At 51.3% G+C, this 16595-nt stretch overlaps 1 protein-coding gene across 1 annotated transcript in view; it reads right to left on the bottom strand.

Moving 5' to 3' along the window:
* The window catches only part of LOC116958062 (ras-related protein Rab-6B), a 31383-nt gene that overhangs the window by 5930 nt on the left and 8858 nt on the right, over window positions 1–16595 (bottom strand). Inside the window, exons 3-6 of the mRNA XM_032980555.2 lie at window positions 9375–9428; window positions 8235–8340; window positions 6642–6753; window positions 1975–2068 (exon numbers count right to left, since the gene is read on the bottom strand). Of these exons, the coding sequence (XP_032836446.1) occupies window positions 1975–2068; window positions 6642–6753; window positions 8235–8340; window positions 9375–9428 (366 nt within the window). The remainder of the gene's footprint in view (window positions 1–1974; window positions 2069–6641; window positions 6754–8234; window positions 8341–9374; window positions 9429–16595) is intronic.

Consider the following 16595-nt stretch of genomic DNA (forward strand, 5'->3'; position numbering starts at 1 on the left):
CTGCAGTAAGACTTGGCTCTCTGCAAATAAATATTAATTTGATAGACGAGCGAGGGTCTTCGCTACACGAGCGGTGTAACGTGTACACGCTTTGTGATCACGCAACTGACGTACGAGCGCCTTGACGTACGAGCGCTCTGGATTACAAACACGTTTCCCGGAGCGAATTATGCCCGCGACGCCAAGGTTTCGTGCTGTGTATATACGTGCGGTGTTTTCATTGTTTAAGTTGTACGTAGCGTACGCATGTACCGTACGCGGTTTGGTCCCCTCGGTTAACGGTATTAAACGGCTCCACTAAAACCATCGTCAATTGAAATCATCGTTAAATCCGTAATTTTATCCAAGCCGATCGGAAGTTGACCTTTTGACCTTTCCCCCCCTAAAAAAAAGTAACACGGTTTGTATAATTTAAACGCGCGCATGTGGAACAACAACAGCAACAACAACAACAAAAACGTTGCGAGAACATTTTAAAGCATTAACATTAGGAACGTGGATACGTGATGAACGCGCAGAGCATTCAAAAAGGTACACAGACCAGAGACTAACAGAATTCGACAAGCAGTCATTTTCGTCCTACGCGACTTTGCCGAAATAAACCAAAAACTAATTCCTTCAGTCACGTAAGCTCCGAATTCAAACATTCTCACCCTCGGGCTAAGACGGCGGACCGTCGCTTAATAGGGGGGGGGGTTGATGGAGAAAAGTCAAGCGACCGTTTCAACTAATCGCCTTCCTCACTCGTCCCCCTTCACGTGCAACCGAGGGGGACATCGTCATCGACGTCGCTTTTAACTTTTAAGCGACGTCAAACCCCATAACCCCCCCACCCCACCGAGTTAGCAGGAGAGCCGTCCCCCAGAAGCAACGCGTGGCCATCCATCGCCGCAAGGCCGAGCTAATGCCAGTCGTCCAAACGGCTCCCCGATTGGCCGAAATCGTGCGGGTACCGCGTGAGACCGTCAAAACCGCGTCGCTAAATCGGAGGCTTAACGGTCGAACGCCTAAACTAAAAGGCCAATTAGTCACTAGTGTAGTGTATAGTGTAGTGGTGTGCAGTGTAGTGGTGCATAGTGTAGTGTATGATGTAGTGTGTAGTGTAGTTTATAGTGTAGAGTATATTGTGGTGTGCAATGTAGCGTGTGGTGTAGTGTATAGTGGACTACTTCAGCCCACCGGTGTGTTGGAGAGTAAATCCACAACATTTACAATCTGTGTAGTACGACGTTTCGCTGGTAATTACATCAACCAGCATCATCGGGCGATTACGCAAATCGCGCGATTTGCGAATGTGCAACACACCCGTGGGCTGAAGTAGTACACTACACTATACACTACACTATACACTACACTACACCACTACACTGCACACTACACAACACTACATTATACACTGCACAACACACTACACTATACACTGCACACTACACAACACTACACTGCACACTACACTATACACTACACACCACTCTACACTATACACTGCACACTACACAACACTACACACTACACTGCACACTACACAACACTAAACTATACACTGCCCACTACACTACACACTACACTGCACACTACACACTACACAACACTACACTATACACTGCACACTACACTATACACTGCACACTACACAACACTACACTGCACACTACACTATACACTACACCACTCTACACTGCACACTACACAACACACTACACTATACACTGCACACTACACAACACTAAACTATACACTGCACACTACACTACACACTACACAACACTACACTATACACTGCACAATACACAATACTACAAACTACACTATACACTACACTAGGAGGAGGAGGAGCAGCAGGGGGCTCGACTCTCAGAGGCTCTGGAGATGTAAACAAATCACGGCGACCATTATAATCATCATCATCATCATCGCCGTCGTTAGTATCGTCATTTAAAATTATCGTCACGATATTTGTTTGGTGTCGCCGACCTGCTTCACGTTGAAGCCCGTCTTGGCGCTTGTCTCGATGAACATGACGCTCAGCTCCTTGGCCCTCTGCTCACCCTCCTCCGTGGTGATTTGCCTGGGGGGGTGCGGGGGGGGGTACAGGGTTCAGAATCGACGTCAGAATCCGATGGGCGGAGGAGGAGGGGGGGGGGGCTATCAACGAGTTACAACGACAAAGCGCACGACCTCCTTTGCCAGTAACAAGATATAGGAATAGGTTTGACCCTTTTAACTGGCACAAACACTGACGCCTTTATTCGAGTTGTACGCCTTTTGGCGTCTTCTGGCACCAACACCAGTGGAGACTAGGCTCTAAGAAAAGCTGTCTCGGGTGTGGACCAATCAAATTCAAGGACAGTGCCAATATTATTGTCAGAGTTGTCTTTTTTGTTTGCATTTTGACTGCTTGTGTTGTGGTTATTGCAAACATGATGCCTTGAATAAAGGTGTCAGTTTTTGTGCCAGTTAAATGGGTAAAACCTATTCCTATATTTTGTTACTGGCAAAGGAGGTCTCATAATGTAAATGCTCACCCCGAGCCCTCAATACTCTGATAGTGTGCTGTTTTTGAGTTGTACGCCTTTTGGCGTCTTCTGGTCCAACACCAGTGGAGACTAGGCTCTAAGAAAAGCCGTCTCGGGTGTGGACCAATCAAATTCAAGGACAGTGCCAATATTATTGTCAGAGTTGTCTTTTTTGTTTGCATTTTTGACTGCCTGTGTTGTGGTTATTGCAAACATGATGCCTTGAATAAAGGTGTCAGTTTTTGTGCCAGTTAAAAGGGTAAAACCTATTCCTATATCTTGTTTCTGGCAAAGGAGGTCTCATAATGTAAATGCTCACCCCGAGCCCTCAAAACTCTGATAGTGCGCTGTTTTTGAGTTGTACGCCTTTTGGCGTCTTCTGGTCCAACACCAGTGGAGACTAGGCTCTAAGAAAAGCTGTCTCGGGTGTGGACCAATCAAATTCAAGGACAGTGCCAATATTATTGTCAGAGTTGTCTTTTTTGTTTGCATTTTTGACTGCCTGTGTTGTGGTTATTGCAAACATGATGCCTTGAATAAAGGTGTCAGTTTTTGTGCCAGTTAAAAGGGTAAAACCTATTCCTATATCTTGTTTCTGGCAAAGGAGGTCTCATAATGTAAATGCTCACCCCGAGCCCTCAATACTCTGATAGTGCGCTGTTTTTGAGTTGTACGCCTTTTGGCGTCTTCTGGTCCAACACCAATGGAGACTAGGCTCTAAGAAAAGCCGTCTCGGGTGTGGACCAATCAAATTCAAGGACAGTGCCAATATTATTGTCAGAGTTGTCTTTTTTGTTTGCATTTTTGACTGCCTGTGTTGTGGTTATTGCAAACATGATGCCTTGAATAAAGGTGTCAGTTTTTGTGCCAGTTAAAAGGGTAAAACCTATTCCTAAACCACACGAGGATGACGAGAGTGAATACATTTCCAAATTTCACTAAGTTTGTTTGTCTTCTGGGTTCTGTCGGTAAAGTCACCACGTAGAATGGAAATAAAATAATATAAATAAAACGTAATAAAATTAAATTCTCACGACGTTTCGGCCACAGCACAAGTAGCCTTCCTCAGGTGAAGAAACACAGAGCTGTCGGGAAGTCAGCGGGATAAGAAGGCTCAACTAATCGAGTCTCTCGCCTCTCTGAAGAGATGCCGCGACTCTAAGCTATCCGTGTTGCTAAAGTCGAGGGCGCTTTGTTTCTTCTCGCACAGCTTAAAGGTCGTGATCTGAGCGTGGCTTTTTCGCTCCAGCGCTGTCCTCCAGACAGTCTCGTCCCTTCACCTGATGAAGGCCGCTTGTGTTGTGGCCGAAACGTCGTGAGAATTTTATTGTGTTATTTTATTTTATCAATGTATTATTTTATTCTCATTCTACGTGGGTGGTGACTTTACCGAAAGAACCAAAGAAGACTGCCAAGCTTGGCAGTCTTCTTTTTTAAGCTAGGTGGGAGGAGCAGAGCTTAAAAGACGCTGCCCAGCTTGGCAGTGTTCACCAAAGCGCTGTCTTCCCGACAGCTCTGTGTTTCTTCACCTGAGGAAGGCTACTTGTGCTGCGGCCGAAACGTCGTGAGAATTTAATTTTATTATGCTTTATTTTTATTATTTTATTTCCCTTCCACGCGGTGGTGACTTTACCGAAAGAACCAAGAAGATGAATCCCCGCAGTCACGAAAGCTTTAAATCGAAATTTAAGTTTGTTTGACTAAGTGTGTTTTCTCTCTCTCTCTCCGTGTGCCCTCATGTTGTCGCTCTAGTAATTCCTGCAGTCGCCAAAGCTCCAAATCTCTCATTGACATTCTAATTTATCTACCCCCCCCCTCTTTCTCTCCGCCCCCCTAGCTCCCTATTTAAGGCCTCGACACAGAGGCATTGTTTCTCTGTGTGTCTATGATGTGCGTCTCTCTGTTTGTCTCTGTGTGAGTCTCTCTCTGCTTGTGTGTCTATGATGTGTGTCTCTTTCTGTGTCTCTGTGTTGTCTCTCACTGCTTGTGTGTCTGTCTGTGTGTCTATGTTGTGTGTTTCTCTCTGTGTCTCTGTGTGAGTCTCTCTCTGCTTGTGTGTCTCGCTGTGTGTCTCTGTGTGAGTCTCTCTCTGCCTGTGTGTCTTTGTTGTGTGTCTCTCTCTCTGTGTGTCTCTGTGTGAGTCTCTCTCTGCTTGTGTGTCTCGCTGTGTGTCTCTGTGTGAGTCTCTCTCTGCCTGTGTGTCTGTCTGTGTGTCTATATGTTGTGCGTCTCTCTCTGTGTGTCTCTGTGTGAGTCTCTCTCTGCCTGTGTGTCTCTCTCTGCCTGTGTGTCTATGTTGTGTGTCTCTCTCTGTGTTTGTCTGTGTGAGTCTCTCTCTGCTTGTGTGTCTGTCTGTGTGTCTCTCTCTGCTTGTGTGTCTGTCTGTGTGTCAATGTGTGTCTCTCTGTTTGTCTCTGTTGTTTCTCTCTGCTTGTGTGTCTGTCTGTGTGTCTATGTTGTGTGTCTCTGTGGGAGTCTCTCTCTGCTTGTGTGTCTGTCTGTGTGAGTCACTCTCTGCTTGTGTGTCTGTGTTTTGTCTCTCTCTCAAATTTAGCAATCTTTGCAAGAACGTTAATCAACCAGGTAGGGTGTTGACTTGTGTTAGCCGACTCTGTGTTTTATTGCATTATATTTGCGTGTTTTCTCTGTGTGTCTATGTTGTGTGTCTCTCTGTTTGTCTCTGTGTGAGTCTCTCTCTGCTTGTGTCTGTCTGTGTGTCTCTGTATTGTCTCTCTCTGCTTGTGTGTCTGTCTGTGTGTCTATGTGTGTGTCTCTGTGTTGTCTCTCTCTGCTTGTGTGTCTGTCTGTGTGTGTGTCTGTTTGTGTTGTTTCTCTGTGTTGTTTCTCTCTGCTTGTGTGTCTGCGTGTCTATGTTCTGTGTCTCTCTCTGTGTGTCTCTGTGTTGTCTCTCTCTGCTTGTGTGTCTGCGTGTCTATGTTCTGTGTCTCTCTCTGTTGTCTCTCTCCGCTTGTGTGTCTGTCTGTGTGAGTCACTCTCTGCTTGTGTGTCTGTGTTTTGTGTCTCTCTCTCTCAAATTTAGCAATCTTTGCAAGAACGTTAATCAACCAGGTAGGGTGTTGACTTGTTAGCCGACTCTGTGTTTTATTGCATTATATTTCTAAGTTTGCCATATTTGTTTCATCTTTCATTTGCACCTGATGACGATTGCTTGTGTTGCAATCGAAACGTCGTATGCTGTTATTTAATTTCTTTTTCTTTGGTTCTTTCGGTAAAGTCACCACGTAGAATGAGAATAAAATAATAAATTGATAAAATAAAATAACACAATAATATTCTCACGACGTTTCGGCCACAACACAAGCGGCCTTCATCAGGTCCTCGAGACAGTCTCGTCCCTTCACCTGATGAAGGCCGCTTGTGTTGTGGCCGAAACGTCGTGAGAATTTTATTGTGTTACTTTATTTTATCAATTTATTATTTTATTCTCATTCTACGTGGTGGTGACTTCACCGAAAGAACCAAAGAAGATGAATCCTCGCAGTCACGAAAGCTTTAAATCGAAATTTATTTTTCTTTCTCCGTGACTTTACCGAACGAACCAAAGAGTAATTGCTGCAGTCACGGAAGCTCCAAATCAAGAGTGAACACTGTAGGAAGGGCAAGTGGGTCCCCCCCTCCCTCCCTCGCTTCTCTCCTTGCGTCTCTCCTTGCATCCCCCGTACATTCCGTCGCCTGTGTCCCACCTTGTACGCTCCGTCCCACGTGTCTCGTCCCGTACGTCCCGTCCGTCTCGTGTGTCCCGTCCTGTGTGTCCCGTCCTGTGTGTCCCGTCCTGTGTGTCCCGTCCTGTGTGTCCTGTACATCCCGTGTGTCCTGTTCTGTGTGTCCCGTCCTGTGCGTCTAAGTCCCGTGCGTTCAAGTCCCGTGTGTGTCCCATCCCGTGTGTCCTGTCCCGTATGATCCATCCCTTGTGTTCCATCTCGTGTGTCCCGTCCCGTGTGTCCCATCCCGTACGTCCCGTGTGTCCCATCCCATGTGTCCCGTCCCGCGTGTCCCGTCCCGTGTGTCCCGTCCCGTATGTCCCATCCCGTGTGTCCTGTCCCGTGTGTCCCGTGTGTCTCGTCCCGTGTGTCCCGTCCCGCCTCGTCCAGGCGGCCCCCACACCTCTTATCGACGAGGTCAGTCTTGTTGCCGACCAGCATGATGATGACATCTCCTCCCCGCTCCGTCCTCACGTCGTCGATCCACTTGGACGTCTGCTGGAATGAGTTGACGTCTGCGCGCAACCAACGCGTCAGTTTACCGCACCGCGACCTCGCGACCTCGCCAAGGTCGTAGAGTCAACATTGGGGGGCGGGGACCAAATCTTCCAGGGTGTCTGGGGGGGTCCCAACCCAGAAAAAATATCTACATTTGAAAACTCGTTGACCTGCCTAAAATATTAAAAAAAAATTTCACTAACAAGTGGGGCGGACTTTTTATTGATTTTTTATTTTAAACAATAATGTCTAGTAGTGTTATTGTATTTACATTGCTCTGTTTTTACTTTTTTTTTTGTACCTTTCCTTGTTTCATTGCATGTAATGGCAGAGATTGGGGATTAATGAAGCAGCAACCATCACCGCAATCGCACAAACAGAAACCTACGCGTTGATTTACACGAAGACAGGTCCAGATATTGTGGCCAAGGTTTAGCCAAGTGTTGTTTTTAATTTACGCAGCATTCTATACCAATATGTATATTATGATGACGGCCTTGGACCTCACCACCAGCGAGCACGCCGGCGCCGGGGAGACAAAGGTGGCCACGCAGCACCACCCAGTGAGCCCTTCGTAGGTGGGGCGGTGGCACGGGTGGCGAGCGCACACCGCTATGAACCCGACGACCCGAGTTCGATTCCCGCTCCGGACCGGTCCTGGGCCTCCCATAAGTCTACTCAGCCTCAAACGAGTACCAAATGCCGTGTGTAAACATAGCCACTGGGGAGACAAAGGCGGCCGGGCGTGCTTCTGACCACCTTACCCCCCCTGGGTGTGCCGTACCGCCCTTCATATGTCTCGCTAATAGCACTTGCCCCAACAGCCTGTTAAGGCTACAGGGGGAATCTTTGTCTTTGTGCGCGCGCTACTGGGCAGTTGGAGGCAGTCGCCCTCCATCAACAGCGTGGGGCAGAGGAGCGACGCTCACAACAACGAGCGGAGCGCCGGACTGCTAAAGCGCAGCAGGTTGGCACAGTTGGCAGCACGGGTGGTGCATCTGCCAGTCATCTCAGTCGGTCAACCCATGGCACCTGGGTCTGTCCTGTGACCTCCTGCACCTAGCCCGGCACTGCAGTCAGCCCTTGGCACCTGCTGGGTCTGTCCCGTGACCACCTCCTGCACCTAGCCTGGCACAGCAGTCAACCCACGGCACCTGCTGGGTCTGTCCCATGACCTCCTCCTGCACCTAGCCTGGCACAACATTCAACCCAAGGCACCTGGGCCTGTCCCGTGACCACCTCCTGCACCTAGCCTGGCACAGCAGTCAACCCACGGCCCCTGCTGGGTCTGTCCCGTGACCTCCTCCTGCACCTAGCCTGGCACAGCAGTCAACCCAAAGCCCCTGCTGGGTCTGTCCCGTGACCTCCTCCTCCTCCTCCTGCCGCAGCGAGCCGTCCACATTACACGCGACGGCCTCGAAGTGAACCCAGCCTGGCACGAGCGCCGTGGCGGCTGTTGTTGTTGTTGTTGTTGTTTTTGCTGTTGTGCGCGTCTCACTAGTGATGTCGTAGACAACCACGGCCACGGTGGAGTCGCGGATGTAGCTGGGGATGAGGCTTCGGAATCGCTCCTGGCCGGCTGTGTCCCACAGCTGAAGGCGGACCTGCACACAAAGACAAAGATACCCCCCCCCCCACGTTGCCTCGGCAAGACTTCTCGCGGCGAGCGCTGGCTGCGTCTGGCGCAGCCGAAGGCGTGCACACGGTGACGATCGTCCCAACTGGTCCTGGGCCGCCCCCTAGGATGACTCGGCCGTAAACCAGCGCCACGGGGGCCGACGTGTGAACCATCGCCACGGCCGAGGTGTGAACCATCGCCACCGGGCGTGGCACAGCGGTCAACCCACGGCACCTGCTGGGTCTGTCCCGTGACCTCCTCCTCCTGCACCTAGCCTGGCACAGCAGTCAACCCCATAGAGCACCCTGCTGGGTCTGTCCCGTGACCTCCTCCTGCACCTAGCCTGGCACAGCAGTCAACCCCATAGAGCACCCTGCTGGGTCTGTCCCGTGACCTCCTCCTGCACCTAGCCTGGCACAGCAGTCAACCCACGGCACCTGCTGGGTCTGTCCCGTGACCTCCTCCTGCACCTAGCCTGGCACAGCGGTCAACCCATGGCACCTGCTGGGTCGGTCCCGTGACCTCCTCCTGCACCTAGCCTGGCAGAGCAGTCAACCCATGGCACCTGCTGGGTCTGTCCCGTGACCTCCTCCTGCACCTAGCCTGGCACAGCAGTCAACCCATGGCACCTGCTGGGTCTGTCCCGTGACCTCCTCCTGCACCTAGCCTGGCACAGCAGTCAACCTGTGTCACCTGCTGGGTCTGTCCCGTGACCTCCTCCTGCACCTAGCCTGGCACAGCAGTCAACCCATGGCACCTGCTGGGTCTGTCCCGTGACCTCCTCCTGCACCTAGCCTGGCACAGCAGTCAACCCACGGCACCTGCTGGGTCTGTCCCGTGACCTCCTCCTGCACCTAGCCTGGCACAGCAGTCAACCCATGGCACCTGCTGGGTCTGTCCCGTGACCTCCTCCTGCACCTAGCCTGGCACAGCAGTCAACCCCATAGAGCACCCTGCTGGGTCTGTCCCGTGACCTCCTCCTCCCGCACCTAGGAAGAGGACAGAGGGGCGGGGACTCACCGTTCGATCCTCCAGGTACATGGTTTTCGACAGGAAGTCGATGCCGATCGTCGCCTGGGTGCAGTGGGGGAGAGAGGGGGGGAGAGAGGGGGGAGAGAGGGGGGGAGAGAGGGGGGAGAGAGGGGGGAGAGAGTGGGGGAGAGAGGGGGGGAGAGAGGGAGGAGAGAGGGGGGGGAGAGAGGGGGGGAGAGAGGGGGGAGAGAGTGGGGAGGGAGGGAGAGAGGGGGGAGAGAGAGGGGAGAGAGGGGGGAGAGAGTGGGGGAGAGAGTGGGGGAGAGAGTGGGGAGAGAGGGAGGAGAGAGGGGGGAGAGAGGGGGGAGAGAGGGGGGGAGAGAGGGGGGGAGAGAGGGGGGAGAGAGGGGGGAGAGAGTGGGGAGGGAGGGAGAGAGGGGGGAGAGAGGGGGGAGAGAGGGGGGGAGAGAGTGGGGGAGAGAGGGGGGAGAGAGGGGGGGAGAGAGGGAGGAGAGAGGGGGGAGAGAGTGGGGAGAGAGGGGGGGAGAGAGGGGGGAGAGAGTGGGGGAGAGAGGGAGGAGAGAGGGGGGAGAGAGGGAGGAGAGAGGGGCGGGGAAAGAGGGGGGAGAGAGGGGGGGAGAGAGGGGGGAGAGAGTGGGGAGTGAGTGGGGAGGGAGTGGGGAGGGAGGGAGAGAGGGGGGAGAGAGGGGGGAGAGAGTGGGGAGAGAGTGGGGAGGGAGGGAGAGAGGGAGGAGAGGGGGGGAGAAAGGGGGGAGAGAGGGGGGAGAGAGTGGGGAGGGAGGAAGGAGAGAGTGGGGAGAGAGTGGGGGAGAGAGTGGGGGAGAGAGTGGGGGAGAGAGTGGGGGAGAGAGGGGGGGAGAGAGGGGGGGAGAGTGGGGAGGGAGGGGGGGAGAGAGGGGGGAGAGAGGGGGGAGGGAGGGGGGGAGAGAGGGAGGAGAGAGGGGGGAGAGAGGGGGGAGAGAGGGGGGGAGAGAGGGGGGAGTGAGTGGGGAGGGAGGGGGGGGGGAGAGAGTGGGGAGGGAGGGGGGGAGAGAGGGAGGAGAGAGTGGGGAGGGAGGGGGGGAGGGAGGAGAGAGGGGGGAGAGAGTGGGGAGAGAGAGGGGGAGAGAGGGAGGAGAGAGGGGGGAGAGAGGGGGGGAGAGAGGGGGGGGAGAGAGAGGGGGGAGAGAGGGGGGAGAGAGTGGGGGAGAGAGTGGGGAGAGAGGGGGGAGAGAGGGAGGAGAGAGTGGGGAGGGAGGGGGGGAGGGAGGAGAGAGGGGGGAGAGAGTGGGGAGAGAGAGGGGGAGAGAGGGAGGAGAGAGGGGGGAGAGAGGGGGGGAGAGAGGGGGGGGAGAGAGAGGGGGGAGAGAGGGGGGAGAGAGTGGGGGAGAGAGTGGGGAGAGAGGGGGGAGAGAGTGGGGGAGAGAGGGGGGGGAGAGAGAGGGGGGAGAGAGGGGGGAGAGAGTGGGGGAGAGAGTGGGGGAGAGAGGGAGGAGAGAGTGGGGAGAGAGGGGGGGAGAGAGGGGTGAGAGAGGGGGGGGCGAGGGGGGGGGAGCGAATCGTTACTGCGACCGTGCCGTGCCCGTGTAAGGCGCGTTTCTTGTCGTGTGTGTGTGTATGATAGTGCGTATGTGTGATTGACAGTGCGTGTGGCTACAATGCATGTTTCTGATAGTGTGTGTATGACAGTGCGTGTATGCGCAATGCATGTTTCTTCGAGTGTGTATGTGCGTATGATGTGTGTGTGTGTATGAAGGTGCGTGCGTGTATGAAAGCGCGTGCGTGTACAATGTGGGGAGCGGTGGTGCAGCGGTTAGCGCTACGAACCCGGCGACTCGAGTTCGATTCCCGCTCACGGCCAACACCGGTGACGGTTACCTGAACCAGTCCTGAGCCTCCCCCCCCCTAGGTCGACTCAGCCTCAAATGAGTACCTGGTGCGGTGCGTGGTGAGCATCACCACTGGGGAGACAAAGGCGGCCGGGCGTGGTGCTGGCCACCCACCCGCGCGTTCGCCGTGCCGGCCTTGACGAGGCACTTTCTCGCCAACAGCACTTGGCCCAACAGCCCGTGTAGTCTACATGGGGATCTTTGTCTTGTGTGTTTGTGTGTGTGTTGGTGCAACGTGGCGACCTGCCCCTGCTGAACATCTGTGACAAAGAGCTTCAAAGCTCATCGGATTCCACCCTCCAGTCTAAATAAAGATTGCGACTCTCCCAGTACTTGTCGTAAGATCTTAGATCGCTATGTAGGGGGATCTTTGCGTACAAAGATATTTGCAAGTGTGCGTGTGTGAATTCCCAGCCACGACTAACATAGCTGCAACACAGTGGCGAGATGTTGACTACCTCGCATGGTACACAGGAGGTCGTGGGTTCGATCCTGACCCTGACGATGCCTACTGCTGTATATTTGGAGTATGCGTCTCTCTCTCATCATCACGGTGGCTAGGAGATGTTAACTACCTCGCCTGGTACGCAGGAGGTCGTGGGTTCGATCCCGAACTTGACGACGCCTGCTGCTGCTGTATATTTGGAGTTTGCTAGTCTCTCTCTCATCATCACGGTGGCTAGGAGATGTTGACTACCTCGCCTGGTGTGCAAGAGGTCGTGGGTTCGATCCCGACGCCTGCTGTCTCTGCTGTATATTTGGAGTTTCAATGCGCCTCTTCTCCTTCCCCGTGGTGACGTGGAGTTTTCTCCGGGCCCTCCGGTTTTTTTTCCCTCCACATTTAGAACCAACTTCACCAAGCGTGTAAGAGTATCTGGTCGATCTTGACCTTGTAAATTTCCACGCGACGATGATGACGGATAGCCACTTCGTTGAGCTGTCACTTGTGGCCAGGTTGCTTTCGGGGGGAAAAAAAAAAAAAAAACTACTACTACAGAGCTCAGCGGGACTCTAGCAGCCAAAATAGAATATTGTTTAGACCAATAAAAATAGGTTATCTCGCACGAGCTAACAGGACAACAAGTGTTCACAAACATGCAAAAGGCACCTTTTGCCTGACAGCTGCTACTCACGGATGACGGTCGCAAGGGCAGCCGCCACTGAGTCAAACCCCCTCGCTTAGCCATAGGTCGCGAACGTTGTACGTTGGGGGGCGGGGGGGGGGGGGGTTCCGTTCCCGGGTGCCCGTTACGTACCGTTAAAACGCCAAAGTTGGCCACGAGAATAAACGAAAATTGACCCCGTGGTGATGAGACTGGGCCCTAAAGAAGGCTGACGTCTCTGGTGTAGACCAATCCGTTTGAAAGACAACGCCCATCTCTTATTATTATTATTATCATCGGAGCAAAGTTTGCTTGCATGTTCACCATGAGCACCGGGTGTGGTTGATTGCGAACTTGATTCCTTGCTAAAGGTCTCTATTCGGCGTTTGAACATCAAGAAAGGGATAAAACCTATTCTTCTTTTTTCAGACGTTTACTTGTTAACTTAACGTAAGTTTTAACAAATATTCCTGAAGTAGTTTAACACGTAGGCTTTCGAAATCAATATCATCCATAATTCAGGTTGTTTTAGGGGTTAGACCGCGTAAATATAAATGTGTCGGTGAGTTTAACGACACGTGTATATTTATGCGATCTAACTCAAAAAAATCTATACGCTACACTCTTCACTACCATACACTCTACACTACAATACACTCTACACTACCATACACTCTACACTACCATACACTCTACACTACCATACACTACACTTTACACTACCATACACTCTACACTACCATACACTCTACACTACCATACACTCTACACTACAATACACTCTACACTACCATACACTCTACACTACAATACACTCTACACTACCATACACTCTACACTACCATACACTCTACACTACCATACACTCTACACTACCATACACTCTACACTACCATACACTCTACACTACCATACACTCTACACTACCATACACTCTACACTACCATACACTCTACACTACCATACACTCTACACTACCATACACTCTACACTACCATACACTCTACACTACCATACACTCTACACTACCATACACTCTACACTACAATACACTTTACACTACCATACACTCTACACTACAATACACTCTACATTACCATACACTACACTTTACACTACCATACACTCTACACTACCATACACTCTACACTACCATACACTCTACACTACCATACATTCTACACTACAATACACTACCATACACTCTACACTACCATACACTCTACACTACCATACACTCTACACTACCATACACTCTACACTACCATACACTCTACACTACCATACACTCTACAATACCATACACACTACACTACCATAGACTCTACACTACCATACACTCTACAATACCATACACTCTACAATACCATACACACTACACTACCATACACTACACTTTACACTACCATACACTCTACACTACCATGCACTCTACACTACCATACACTCTACACTACAATACACCCTACACTACCATACACTACACTCTACACTACCATACACTACACTACCATACACTCTACACTACCATACAACTCTACACTACAATACAATCTACACTACCATACACTCTACACTACCATACACTCTACTCTACCATACACTCTACACTATAATACACTACACTACACTCCACTACCATACACTACACTCTACACTACTATACACTACACGACCATACAATCTACAGTACAATACACTACACTCTACACTACTATACACTCTATACTACTATACACTCTACACTACTATATACTCTACACTGTACACTATAATACACTACACTCTACACTACCATACACTCTCCACTACTATTCACTACACTACTATACACTCTACACTGTACACTACAATACACTCTCCACTACTATACAACTACACTCTCCACTACTATTCACTACACGATTAACACTACACTAGGATTCTGCGCATGAGATTTTCCCATAACGCGGCGTGTTCTTCAGGAACGCAGCCACCACAGCCACACGACAAGAGAACACGCCCGCACTCTGCAGGTCCAAGCGCGTGTGGCAATGCGTTACCCTCATCCAAGCGAGTTTTATGTTGATTTGGGGAGCGCCTTGCACTGAAGGCGGCTTCAAATGGAGAAGAAAGATGCAGATGGCCGGCCGGCCGGCGCGCTACAAGGTATTGAGTGTGCTCGATAGAGGGGGTACTTAGGGGGTCACGGAAGGGGGTTACAGGGGAGGGATGGGAAGGAATGGAGGGGCAAGGGGAGGGAAGAGGGAGACTGCTTAATGTACAGGGGCAGTGCTGAGTCTGTGGTGCAGTGCTGAGTCTGTGCTGCAGTGTTGAGTCGATGGTGCAGTGTTGAGTCTATGGTGCAGTGTTGAGTCGATGGTGTAGTGTTGAGTCGATGGTGCAGTGTTGAGTCTATGGTGCAGTGTTGAGTCTATGGTGCAGTGTTGAGGCTATGGTGCAGTGTTGAGTCGATGGTGCAGTGTTGAGTCGATGGTGTAGTGTTGAGTCGATGGTGCAGTGTTGAGCTTATGGTGCAGTGCTGAGTCTATGGTGCAGTGTTGAGTCGATGGTGCAGTGTTGAGTCGATGGTGCAGTTTTGAGTCGATGGTGCAGTGTTGAGTCTATGGTGCAGTGCTGAGTCTATGGTGCAGTGTTGAGTCTATGGTGCAGTGTTGAGTCTACGGTGCAGTGTTGAATCCATGGTTCAGTGTTGAGTCTATGGTGCAGTGTTGAGTCTATGGACAGTGTTGAGTCTATGGTGCAGTGTTGAGTCTATGGTGCAGTGTTCAGTCTATGGGCAGTGTTGAGTCCATGGGCAGCGTTGATTCTATGCGCAGTCTTAAATCTTTGAGCAGTGTTGAATCTATCTTGCAGTGCTGAGTCTGTGGTGCAGTGCCGAGTCTGTAGTGCAGTGTTGAGTCGATGGTGCAGTGTTGAGTCTATGGTGCATTGTTGAGTCTACGGTGCAGTGTTGAATCGATGGTGCAGTGTTGAGTCTGTGGTGCAGTGCTGAGTCTACGGTGCAGTGTTGAGTCGATGGTGCAGTGTTGAGTCTATGGGCAGTGTTGAGTCGATGGTGCAGTGTTGAGTCTATGGGCAGTGTTGAGTCTATGGTGCAGTGTTGAGTCGATGGGTAGTGTTGAGTCTATGGTGCAGTGTTGAGTCTATGGTGCAGTGTTGAGTCTATGGGTAGTGTTGAGTCTATGGGTAGTGTTGAGTCTATGGTGCAGTGTTGAGTCTATGGTGCAGTGTTGAGTCTATGGTGCAGTGTTGAGTCGATGGTGCAGTGTTGAGTCTATGGGGCAGTGTTGAGTCTATGGTGCAGTGTTGAGTCTATGGTGCAGTGTTGAGTCGATGGTGCAGTGTTGAGTCTATGGTGCAGTGTTGAGTCTATGGTGCAGTGTTGAGTCGATGGTGCAGTGTTGAGTCTACGGTGCAGTGTTGAGTCTATGGGCAGTGTTGAGTCCATGGGCAGTGCTGAGTCCATGGGCAGTGTTGATTCTATGCGCAGTCTTAAATCTATGAGCAATGTTGAATCTATGTTGCAGTGCTGAGTCGATAGTGTAGTGCCGAGTCTGTGGTGCATTGTTGAGTCTGTGGTGCAGTGCTGAGTCTGTGATGCAGTGCTGAGTCTGTGGTGCTTTGCTGAGTCTGTGGTGCAGTGCCGAGTCTGTGATGCAGTGCTGAGTCTGTGGTGCAGTGCTGAGTCGATGGTGCAGTGTTGAGTCTATGGGCAGTGTTGAGTCTATGGTGCAGTGTTGAGTCGATGGGTAGTGTTGAGTCTATGGTGCAGTGTTGAGTCTATGGTGCAGTGTTGAGTCTATGGGTAGTGTTGAGTCTATGGGTAGTGTTGAGTCTATGGTGCAGTGTTGAGTCTATGGTGCAGTGTTGAGTCTATGGTGCAGTGTTGAGTCTATGGTGCAGTGTTGAGTCGATGGTGCAGTGTTGAGTCTATGGGGCAGTGTTGAGTCTATGGTGCAGTGTTGAGTCTATGGTGCAGTGTTGAGTCGATGGTGCAGTGTTGAGTCGATGGTGCAGTGTTGAGTCTATGGTGCAGTGTTGAGTCGATGGTGCAGTGTTGAGTCTATGGTGCAGTGTTGAGTCTATGGTGCAGTGTTGAGTCTATGGGCAGTGTTGAGTCCATGGGCAGTGTTGAGTCCATGGGCAGTGTTGATTCTATGCGCAGTCTTAAATCTATGAGCAATGTTGAATCTATGTTGCAGTGCTGAGTCGATGGTGTAGTGCCGAGTCGGTGGTGCATTGTTGAGTCTGTGGTGCAGTGCTGAGTCTGTGAT

Source organism: Petromyzon marinus, chromosome 70 (assembly GCF_048934315.1).
Source record: "Petromyzon marinus isolate PM22_M1 ecotype Great Lakes invasive population chromosome 70, UKy_Petmar_22M1.pri1.0, whole genome shotgun sequence".
Lineage (NCBI taxonomy): Eukaryota > Metazoa > Chordata > Hyperoartia > Petromyzontiformes > Petromyzontidae > Petromyzon > Petromyzon marinus.